Genomic DNA, 12,939 nt, shown 5'->3' with positions numbered 1-12,939 from the left:
TTTTACAGGGCTTAGAAAACCTGAGGGACCACTGCAATAAGTGTGTGAATCTGAGAGGGGGAATATTTTGCATAAAATCATAATTCAATGATCCTTCATTATTTTCGTTTACTCAAAACCAGGAACTTTTCAGCAACCCTCATGTATATAAATGTGTGTATATATATATATATATATGTGTGTGTGTATTTATACATATATATACTCACACATACACACATACACATTTGCATCTTTATGTAAATTTATATACATAGAGATAGATGCACACACACACACACAGAGGAAAATTATTCATACACACAAGTATACTTCTTAGAATGAAAGAGAAAGTTCTTGAAGTCAGAACTAAAAGTTCCTTGTCATCATTTCATATTCTTCAGATATGAAGGAGATAAAAACTATGAAAGAGATGGATTTAAAAATTCATATATATATGTATGTATGCATGTATCATTGTGTGTATATAGACATACACATATACACATGTATGTATATATCTAATTATGTAGGTATGTATATCACTCTTGAATATAAAAAAAGAAGCTGTTTGAATTAGCTACAGCAGATATTCTTTGCTAAAACAATAAATCTACATCAACATACACAGACATGTATATAGACAGATGCGCTTGTGAGTCTCTGTGCGTAGAGATACGCGTGTGTGTGTGTGTATGGGGAAAAAATGTATGAGATGCAGCAGTTAAGAGAGAATATTTTACAGAGAAAATGGCATCACCTCTGGAAGGTAATTACATCGTTATAGAATAGTGAGAGGTAGCTAGCTAGCTAGAGAGATAAAAAGAAATGGAGATAAGAAGGACATCTCTCCTCACTAGACACAGGGTAATGTTGTGTTGTAGGTGTCAGAACTGGAGATTGGAATCACTGGTTTCCTGCTGCGAGGTTTGTCATCAAACGTAACTTCCATGGAACTTAGGTCGTCTTCGCCTCCATGGTCAAATCCCTAGCAAGAGAAGAACAGGGGGGAAACAAAAAAATATTTTTTTATTATTTGTCAACAAGGTGGGAAAGAGTCGAAAATAGAAGCATTACAAGACATTTTCTGTAGAATACGAAATAGCAGAATCTCAAATTAGAAAGCAAACACATACAGAGATGTGAATAAATGTGTTTGGCGTTTGCAGTTACTTCCTCTCGGAAGATGTATCACGCCCTATGAGCATTTCATATTTTACAGCAGTTTAAAAAAATTCATCTAACCAGATTAATAACACCACATATATATATATATATATATATATATAATAATAATAATAATATTAGGGAATACATCCAAATTTACAGGGAAAAATTAGATTTAGGATTAAATCCAATTTTATAGTATAAATATATTATATTATATTAAATTAGAGATAAAACCACTATTAGGCAAATCAAACAGTGAAAAACATAAGCCAATACATAAAATTAATTTAAAAATATAAAAGTTAAAAATAAAAAAAATATTTAAATAATTTAAACTAATAAATGTTATATATATATATACAAATATATATATATATATATATGTATGTATGTATATTTTTATATTTATATATTATTTTATTAATTAATTAATTAATTAGTTAATTAATTAATTAATTAATTTTTTAAATATAAAAAGTATTAAAAGTTTAATAAAAGATAAAGAGTAAAACACTACGATCGTTTCATGGCTGTACCAATTCGAATAACAATAATTTAAATTCAATTAATAATTCGAGTTATGGTTACAGTCAATCTTCAGGTTAATTGAAATATTTTAAAAATAATCAGAAATATTTAAACAATATTTTTAAGATATAAATAATATAATAATTTTACTCATAATAAACTCTATTATCAAACTAGAAACTTAAAACTTAACAATTATGATTATATCAAAATCGATTATAATGTTAAATATTAATTTTTATTTATAAGGTAAGAAACCCACCAATAATCTAATATCGGTAATAGTCTATATTTAATTACATAAATATAAAAAAAAAATGACTATTATATATAAATTATCAATGAATATATATACATGTATATAAATATTATAATTAAGATCTAAAATAATCTCTATAAATAAATATATATGCACATATAATAAAGACCTAATAAATTAATTTTTCATATTTAAAGATGAAATAGCTAATTTCAAAAATACAAACAAACAAACTTAAACGAACTTTCAGAAATCTTATTTAAAATACTTATAGAAATAATCAATTCATATAGTTATATAGTATCGAATAAATACTATAAATATAATTATCAATGGGAATAACTAGCGAATATCAATTTAAAAAGACAATAACTAAGTTATGCTATTAAGTTAGACATGGCCTGGACCAATCTTTAGTCGAAACATATCTAGGTTTATCAGAGTTTATCTAATTTTAATTATAAGCAATTTAAAACTACAATTAATACTATTAATACATGTATATACAAAAGCCTAACTTTAGACACCTAGTATACTTGCTATCAAACAACAAATCTATCGCTAAGTAATATCTTACGAATAAACTTAAATTTAATGTCTAATAATATAGAAAATTACGATAATTAGATCATTACATAAATGATATTTACATAAGGAAAATATTATATCAAAGATTTATAAAATATTAAAATTTACAATTTAAAGATCTTAAATATAAATAAATACTTATCTTAGCGAGGTTTTGTAATGAACTAAAATTTTGAATCGGAAAACGTCTTTACAACGTATATAAGAATACTTGTGGAATTACGTTATTAGCAAAAAAGAGAATAAATTGTTGAAGAATTCATTAAGCGTGAGGAACAAATACGCTTTATCAACGAAGATTGTGAATGGGAACAATTATGGTTTACCAATAAATGTAAATAGAATGAAGTCACAAATAAAGAATAAAATCACTCTATACTATAAGATTTATTAATAAAATAGCTATGATAAATAATACTTAATACAAAATAAATTAAATAATTTAAATGATTAAAAACCACTAATTATTAAATATATTCTAAAAATCTTATATGATTAATAAATATATATAAAAAAAAATTTTTTTATAGTAACCCCTCATCGTACTATAAAGTCTTTCCCAATGCTCTTATAATTATAAGCTAAAATTAGTGATCATAACCAAAATCTCTAAAATACTTATCAAAATTTGCAGTATAACTATACATCATCATCATCATCATCGTCGTTTAGCATCCGTTTTCCATGCTAGCATGGGTTGGACGGTTCTACTGGGGTCTGTGAAGCCAGAAGGCTTCATCGTATACATATCATCATCATCATCATCGTCGTTTAACGTCCGTTCTCCATGCTAGCATGGGTTGGACGGTTCGACCGGGGTTCTGGGAAGCCAGAAGGCTGCACCAGGCTCCAGTCTAATCTGGCAATGTTTCTACAGCTGGATGCCCTTCCTAACGCCAACCACTCCGTGAGTGTAGTGGGTGCTTTTTACGTGCCACCTGCACAGGTGCCAGGCGGGGCTGGCAACGGCCACGGTCAGATTGGTGTATTTTATGTGCCACTGGCACGGAAGCCAGTCGAGGCGGTGCTGGCATCGGCCACGAGTCGGATAGTGCTTTTTACGTACCCCAGACCAGGGATCCTGGCTGGTTCAATTCGATTTCGATTTCGCTTGCCCCAACATGTCCTCACAAGCAAAGGGGGTTGGCATGGGTGCTGTCGTACGGTCGCATTGGAGTATTTACGTGCCACGGCCACGAGTCGGATAGTGCTTTTTACGTACCACCAGACCAGGGATCCTGGCTGGTTCAATTCGATTTCGATTTCGCTTGCCCCAACATGTCTTCACAAGCAAAGGGGGTTGGCATGGGTGCCTGTCGTACGGTCGCATTGGAGTATTTACGTGCCACGGCCACGAGTCGGATAGTGCTTTTTACGTACCACCAGGCCAGGGATCCTGGCTGGTTCAATTCGGTTTCGATTTCGATTTCGCTTGCCCCAACATGTCTTCGCAAGCATGGGGGGTTGGCATGGGTGTCTGTTGTCGGATGAGGTTCTATATCGACTTCGCTTGCCTCACCGGTCTTTGTGTCCAAGGGAGGAAAGGCATTCATAAGTGGGCTGGGCTCACTTGTCCTGCCTGGTCTTCTCACGTACAGAATATTCCAAAGGTCTCGGTCTCTGGTCATTTCCTCAGTGAGGCCTAAAGTTCGAAGGTCGTGCTTCACCACCTCGTCCCAGGTTTTCCTGGGTCTACCTCTTCCACGGGTTCCCTCAACTGCCAGGGATTGGCACTTTCTCACACACCTATCTTCATCCATCTCGCCACATGACCATACCAGCGCAATTGTCTCTCTTGCACACCACAACTGATGCTTCTTAGGTACAACATTTCTCTCAAGGTGCTAACACTCTGTCGAGTATGTACACTGACATTACACATCCATCGGAGAATACTGGCTTCATTCCTCACGAGCTTACGCATGTCCTCAGCAGTCACGGCCATGTTTCGCTGCCATGTAGCATGGCTGTTCGTACACACGCATCATACAGTCTGCCTTTTACTCTGAGCAAGAGGCCTTTAGTCACCAGCAGAGGTAAGAGCTCCCTAAACTTTGCCCAGGCTATTCTTATTCTAGCAGTTACACTTTCAGCGCACCCACCCCCACTACTGACGGTCACCTAGATAACGGAAGCTATCAACTACTTCTAGTTTTTCCCCCTGGAAAGTGACGGAAGTTGTTTTCTGCAGATTTTCGGAGGTTAATGCTCCCGAGCATCTGCCACATACAAAAACTATCTTCCCAGTTAGCCTACCTTTGACATTGCTGCACCTCTTATGTGTCCATAGCTTACACTGGGTACATCTATAGAGTTTCTACCTACACCTTTTCACAGATCGAGCAGGGCCATCTTCCTGAAGATATTTGTGGATTGTCTACCTTTCTACTTATTAGTACATTATATAATATATATATAACACACACACACACACATATATATAAATATATATATACACACCACACACATAATATAAAATATATATAATATATATATATATATATATATATATATATTTATATTATATATATATATATATACATATATACACACATATATACACACACATACACATATGCACACACATACATACATGTAATACATACAATACTCAATATATACACATACATCTATAGCCACACACCCACACACATAAATAAATAAATATATATACATATATATACACGCACATCAACTTATACACATAAACATACACACCTAAACACATATATCATATAATAAATACGTATATAAATGTCTATATTCATACTACAATACAAAAATAGAGGTAAACATTAAGTTTAATCGAAATATTTAATCTTACTAATCTATACTTCTATATTAAATAAACTAGATTAAATAAACAACTAAATAAATCTATTTCAAATATAAAGAGATTTCATACAAATAGATTAATATAACAAAATTATAATTTAACAAAATTATAATTTAACAAAATTATAACAGAAATATAACAAAATATATAAACTTAACTTTATTATAAGATAAATAAAATTGTAACTTACCCAACGCTATATTCAATAAACCATTAAAAATTTATTTAAAAATATATTTAGTAGTAAAATAAACAACTATATATAATCTAACTATAATTAAAAACAGAACCTAAATAACTAAAATAAACTAATATAAGTACTACAAATCACCTGCTATATTTAGAATACTTTTACATAAGTCAACAAATAAGGAGCTAATTAAGGCTAAGAAATATTCATTATTTATCAAGAAATTTATTATATAAGTAAAGTAACTTGTGTCTGCATTTTATTTATATATATACAAAATTTAAAGGACTGACCACTAAAAGTGGACGGTCAAAATGCTAGATATAGACGTCAAAATTGCTATTTTCCACGAAGAATGTATTCTCAAATAAAAACTCTGCACAAACCGAAGTGTAAAAAAATAAGCAAGACAAATGAAAATATACGAAATAACGATTACCTATGTACCGATCAGTTTTGTTTCTTAATATCCACGCATATGGATACGTGGAAATTTGCAAGCTCATCAGCATAGTCTGTTGTATACAAATATAATTTCCAGGACTAGATACAAAAATGCTTAACCGGAGTCCCGCATGCATAGAGCCCAACAAATTATATTTATGTGTATCCTTGAAATGCCTTCACTTTGGCATGCTGAGATTGGAAATCTAATCGGTTCTATATATATATATATACATACTCAAAATAAGCAACAAGGATATCCAAAGGATATATATATATATATATATATCACCGTGATCACCGTCACCGTGACTGACCAGACCATCAAATGTTGTTACACATCGCTGGTCACAATGCGTTCGCATTGTTTTAGCCTTCAAATGACACCACCCCGCTGGCTAAGCGAGCAGGCCAACAGAAGAAAGAGTGGTGAAAGAGTACAGCAGGGATCACCACCCCCTGCCGGAGCCTCGTGGAGCTTTTTAGGTGTTTTCGCTCAATAAACACTCACAACGCCCGGTCTGGGAATCAAAACTGCGATCCTGCGACCACGAGTCCGCTGCCCTAACCACTAGGCCATTGCGCCTCCATATATATATATATATATCTGTGGTTCTGGTAACGATCACATGTGGTTACATGGCTGTGGTTACATGACACGCACACATACAAATAAGAAAGGTGAGGCTACTCACATTGTTGTACATAGGTACTTTCTTTTCCATTCCAGTAGAATGGACAAGGTCTGGTTTTGTGTTCATCATATTAACTTCACTGTGATTGCTGGAGAAAACAAATATAACAAAATATAATTCACCTAATATAAAGGGATATTACGTGTTGAAAAATCAAACAAAAATCTTTCTTCTTGTACTAGAATACATTTCAGCACTTCAAAAACAAACTTGAATTTGTTTACATATAACGTATTATATATCTAAGCCAATCAACCTCATCTAATTCTTTTTATATTTCTGTAATTTTACAAGTACTTTCATGATTTAAAACAATCTTCAGCTGTCAATTGCGAAACACATTAGCCATTTGTTAAATCCGTTATGGAAACATTTACCTGAAGATTGTTATATAACATGAAAGGACTTGTAAAATTGTAAACAAAAGAAAACAAAAATTAAACATGAAAATCAGGCTCTGCTGGAATTTGACCGATTAATATATTTATTGCAACACAATTTTACAAAGTCTAAACTATACTATACACACATGTATATAATATGTATATACATATGCACCATCTGCTTATATATACAGACAAATAAGCATCAGCACCACCACTGCCACCCTCACCCTGCCATCAACAACTACAACAAAACAAAATGCAAAAAAACCCAGACTTACTTCCGTGGTTTTTCTGGAGGTTCTGAAAGAGATTAAGAGAGAGATTATTAACAGAGTTGCTTAAGTAAACGAAACAGAAATAATCTCTGGAAAAAAAAGAAAAGAAAAAAAGACATTCTCCCTGAACCGGATGCTAATCTGTTGCAGGGTAACCCATTCACAGCCAAGTGGACAGGGGAAATATGAAATGAAGTGTTTCGCTCAAGAATACAATGCACTGCCAGCCTGGGAATTGAAACCATGATCTAGTGATTGTGAGAGCAACACCCTAACCACTAGGCCACATGCCTTCACACACACAAGGTAAATTTATTTTGGAAGTAAGGCAAATGTTGCCAAAAGTTACAAAGAGAATAAAACCTATTTCTTTAAGGGGCTAAACATAGAGGGGACAAAAATAACAAACGGATTAAGTCGATTTTATCAACCCCAGTGCGTAACAGGTACTTATTTAATTGACCCCGAAAGGATGAAAGGCAAAGTCGACCTCGGCGGAATTTGAACTCCAAATGTAGCAGCAGGTGAAATACCTATTTCTTTACTACCCACAAGGGGCTAAACACAGAGGGGACAAACAAGAACAAAGGGATTAAGTCGATTATATCGACCCCAGTGCGTAACTGGTACTTATTTAATCGACCCCGAAAGAATGAAAGGCAAAGTCGACCTCAGCGGAATTTGAACTCAGAACGTAGCAGCAGGTGAAATACCTATTTCTTTACTACCCACAAGGGGCTAAACACAGAGGGGACAAACAAGAACAGACAAACGGATTAAGTTGATTTTATCGACCCCAGTGCGTAACTGGTACTTATTTAATCGACCCCGAAAGGATGAAAGGCAAAGTCGACCTCGGCGGAATTTGAACTCAGAACGTAGCGGCAGATGAAATACCGCTAAGCATTTCGCCCGGCATGCTAACGATTTTACCAGCTCGCCACCTTCCAGAGAATAAGAGAATAAAACCAAAGGCAAGGTGGACATAGGCAGGTAATTTTGAGGTTTTTGATAAGAAATTCTAATTGAGATAAACTAACCTTCAATTTCTGTTGGTTTCGCTCTCCGTTTGTACAGAATGATAACAATAATCACAATGATGATGATGATTAATATGGGGACGATACTGCCAATAATAATCTTGTTTTTATCTGGTCAAAAGAAAAGAAAATAGAAACAGGGATAAAAAATAATATAAAACAAGGTTCAATTATTATTAAAACAGAACTTTTTAAAATAACAATGCATTTGGAGTGGCTGTGTGGTAAGTAGCTTGCTAACCAACCACATGGTTCCGGGTTCAGTCCCACTGCGTGGTATCTTGGGCAAGTCTCTTCTGCTATAGCCCCGGGCCGACCAATGCCAAGGTCTCTTTTGCCGAACCGCTAAGTGACGGGGACGTAAACACACCAGCATCGGTTGTCAAGCAATTTGGGGGGACAAACACAGACATATATATATATATATATATATATATATATAATATATATATATATATATATATATATATACACGGGCTTCTTTCAGTTTCCGTCTACCAAATCCACTCACAAGGCATTGGTCGGCCGGGGCTATAGCAGAAGACACTTGCCCAAGGTGCCACGCAGTGGGACTGAACCCGGAACCATGTGGTTGGTAAGCAAGCTACTTACCACACAGCCACTCCTGCGCCTACAAATGTGAATATATATGTGTATTTATGCATATGTATGGACATGTCCACATATGTGCAGATATGCATTTCTGTGCTTGTATGTCACAGTGATCTGTCTGTCCTCTAATTCACCTTTTAATTATCCCGACCACACAGACACCCTTTCACACTTTATTCATTCAACAACTATTTTTATCTCAATTCAAAGTCCACCCAATGAAACAGGATACACTTCCCACATATGTTTCTTTATCTTCTTCTTATTTATTCTCTTTATTGTCTCTTTCCTTTCTCAACAATACTTAATCCTTAGGCATTCAGATTTCTCTGTCAAACCTAACGTTTGCTTATCTGCACTGCTTTGAATTAGTCATGTATTATCTTGTAGCTTTGAGATTTCAATGACCTGCTTGTTTATTTTTCGGAATGACATTGTAAGATGGATGTGAGAATTTCAGCATCAGGCAGGTGGAACATTTTGGCTGGATATGGCCATCTGGCCAGTTTAAGTGGACGTGCAAGAGTAAACATTGTGTTTGTTTCTTGTCTGTGTTCTTTCTCTATCTTTTCTTTTTACTTGTTTCAGTCATTTGACTGCGGCCATGCTGGAGCACTGCCTTTAGTCGAGCAAATCGATCCCGGGACTTATTCTTTGGAAGCCTAGTACATATTCTATCGGTCACTTTTGCTGAACTGCTAAGTTACAGGGACGTAAACACACCACCATCGGTTGTCAAGCGATGTTGGGGGGACACAAACACAAACATATATATATACGACGGGCTTCTTTCAGTTTCCATCTACCAAATCCACTCACAAGGCTTTGGTCGGCCTGAGGCTATAGTAGAAGACACTTGCCCAAGGTGCCATGCAGTGGGAATGAACCCGGAACCATGTGGTTGGTAATCAAGCTACTTACCACACAGCCACTCCTGCGCCAGAGTCATGTCACAGATATGCATACACATTATCATTTAACATCCGCTTTCCATGCTGGCATGGATTGATGTCAGTATGTGTGTGTGTATGTGACACAGCCTCACTGTCGTTTACAGTCAGCAAACATACATGAAGGGTGGGGATATGATCTCACACACACACGCATACAGAGGTGTCTTCGGTTTCCACTGATCAATTTCACTCACAAGGTACCGGTTGACCTGAGGCTGTAGTACACAACACAGTGAACCCTACCCACATGGCTCCAAAGCAGACTTTTTAATCCACATACCTATGACAATCTCTCTCCCTCTCTCCACTACATATATGTGTGTGTATGTGCCTATATATATATATATAGCGCAGGAGTGGCTGTGTGGTAAGTAGCTTGCTAACCAACCACATGGTTCCGGGTTCAGTCCCACTGCGTGGCATCTTGGGCAAGTGTCTTCTGTTATAGCCCCGGGCTGATCAATGCCTTGCGAGTGGATTTGGTAGACGGAAACTGAAAGAAGCCTGTCGTATATATATATATATATATATATATGTGTGTGTGTATTTGTGTGTGTCCCCCTAGCATTGCTTGACAACCGATGCTGGTGTGTTTACGTCCCTGTCACTTAGCGGTTTGGCAAAAGAGACCGGTAGAATAAGTACTGGGCTTACAAAGAATAAGTCCTGGGGTCGATTTGCTCGACTAAAGGCGGTGCTCCAGCATGGCCGCAGTCAAATGGCTGAAACAAGTAAAAGAGTATACATACTTATATTAAGGGCATTACTATACATAAATACCCTTAATATAAGTAAATATATTTAAGAGGAATAATTGATGGATTTTTCCCTTACGAGGTTTTTCATGCTAACTACTTGATAAATTCTTATAAAGATTTTATCCTATATTTAAATATATATATGCTTTATTTAAAAGCAGCAGAATTCAACAAAACCTGTTACTCTGAGTTTCACGTTCCCATTCGTCGGACAGTTTTTGCTAGAATTTGCTAGATTCTAGCAAAAACTGTCCGATGAACGGGAATGTGAAACTCAGAGTAACAGGTTTTGTTGAATTTTCTGCTGCTTTTAAATAAAGCATATTACTCTACCCCTGGTATTTGAGTACTCTTTTTTTCCACCTTGTTTCACGTTTATGTGTTTACTCCGGTATATATATATATATATATATATATATATATATATATATAAAATATATATATAAATATATATATATAAATATATATATATAAATATATATATAAATATATGAACACACACATATATATATAGATATATAAACACACACACAGATATATAGATATTTAAATACACACACATATATATATGAACACACACACACATATATATATATATACATACATACACACATGCCAGTGGCATGGAAAAATGGACCCGGCACACACTGTAGACTGGCTGACATTATGAAGAGCATCCAGCTGTAGGAACCATACCAAAGCAGACAGCAGAGCACAATGAAGTCCTTGAATCTTTCAGATTCTGTCAGACTGTCCGACCCATGCCAGCACGGAAAGCGGATGTTAAATGATAAAGCGTATCTGTGTGAGTGTTTACATTGCATGGCTTCATTTGTCACCATCGGAGTGAAATGGTGACACGACGCTGACGTTCCTTGTTGGCATTACGATTAACCACCTGTAGGACAAGAATCCCTTCTGAAGGAAGAGGAGGAGGGGGTCATCAGCAGTGAAATCCTGCAAGAAATACTTCCATGACCAACCCATGCCAAGATGGAGAAAGGATGTTCAATGACTCTTCTGTCTTTGAGAGAAGAGAAAAGAAGAAACAAAAGAATACACAAGACAATGGTGTAGTCTGATATTCTAAGACTGGAACAGCTTAGATTACAGGGTTGTTAGACCAGGTCTGACCTGGGGCTACACCACAAGAAAGGTCACATTAGATAATGTAGTCCTAGATACACAATGAATGTGACCTGGGTGTTATTGTCGACAGCGATTTGCGTTGGACAAAACACATCGCTAAAATTGCCAAGAAGGCCGAGGGTGTCTTGGCATCACTCACCAAGTCCTTTGTGAGCCGCTCTCCAGCTATCTATCTACGGCTTTATATAGCTATGGTAAGACCTCACCTGGAATTTGCATTACCGGTCTGGAACCCCTATCTTGACCAGGATATCAATCGTCTGGAAGCTGTTCAGCGACGTGCAACCAAAAGAATACCTTCCATCAGGCATCTGCCATATTCTGAACGCCTTACTTCCCTGGGCATGGACACATTGAAACTCCGACGTCTGGCAGCTGACTTGGCAGATACCCATAAAATTATTAACCATCTTACAAACAATAACTCTGAGCACCTTTTCAAACTCCACCCGTCTAACACCCGTGGACATATTTACAAAGTCAGAAAACAGCACAGCTCCCTTGACTTTCAGAAACATTTTTTCACACTGAGAGTTGCTGAAGCATGGAAAAAACTGCCGGCATCAGTTGTTGGAGCACTGCATCCTTCAAAACTTCCATGCTTCCTGAGATTCGCCAACACTACACCTGATCTTTCTCCCCTCCATACACACACAAGCATGTATCTGACTCATGCATTGTTCGCTTTCCAGACATTTGTACATTACTGCAGATGCTTTATACGCACTTTTGACAAGTTGCAGTGCACCTGAGCCCACTGCATACAATAATTTCATTATTATTATTATTATTATTTTCACCATAATTCTACTGGATCAGGACTAGCCTAGGGCTAAACACCATGACAGGAAGGAAGACAAAGAGGAGGAGGATTAGAAATCTATTTACCTGTAGAAGCGGCAGCAGGGGCACCTGCTTTCTTTGTGGTGGTGCTAGGAGTTGTCGACGGTTCTTTAGTTGTTGATGGTGGCACTGTTGTTGTGGGAACATCTGCAAAGGAAGGATTTGCTTTTTATTCAGTAAAAGGACAAACAAGGCTGCACATGGTGAGAAGATGAGGTCAACTCTCCACATATT

At 36.1% G+C, this 12,939-nt stretch overlaps 1 protein-coding gene across 2 annotated transcripts in view; it reads right to left on the bottom strand.

The window, feature by feature from the left end:
• Positions 1-248: 248 nt before the first annotated feature.
• Positions 249-12,939, bottom strand: part of LOC115221682 — a 54,193-nt gene continuing 41,502 nt past the window's right edge. For both annotated transcript variants that reach the window (XM_029791886.2, XM_036510645.1), the window contains 5 exons: positions 12,751-12,852; positions 8,391-8,501; positions 7,354-7,375; positions 6,690-6,777; positions 249-967 (listed from right to left, as the gene is read on the bottom strand). In XM_029791886.2, the coding sequence (XP_029647746.1) occupies positions 836-967; positions 6,690-6,777; positions 7,354-7,375; positions 8,391-8,501; positions 12,751-12,852 (455 nt within the window). In that variant the 3' untranslated portion in view covers positions 249-835. The remainder of the gene's footprint in view (positions 968-6,689; positions 6,778-7,353; positions 7,376-8,390; positions 8,502-12,750; positions 12,853-12,939) is intronic.

Source organism: Octopus sinensis, linkage group LG18 (assembly GCF_006345805.1).
Source record: "Octopus sinensis linkage group LG18, ASM634580v1, whole genome shotgun sequence".
NCBI lineage: Eukaryota > Metazoa > Mollusca > Cephalopoda > Octopoda > Octopodidae > Octopus > Octopus sinensis.
The sequence above is the reverse complement of the archived record's forward strand: the minus strand, read 5'-3'. Positions and strand labels throughout refer to the sequence as shown.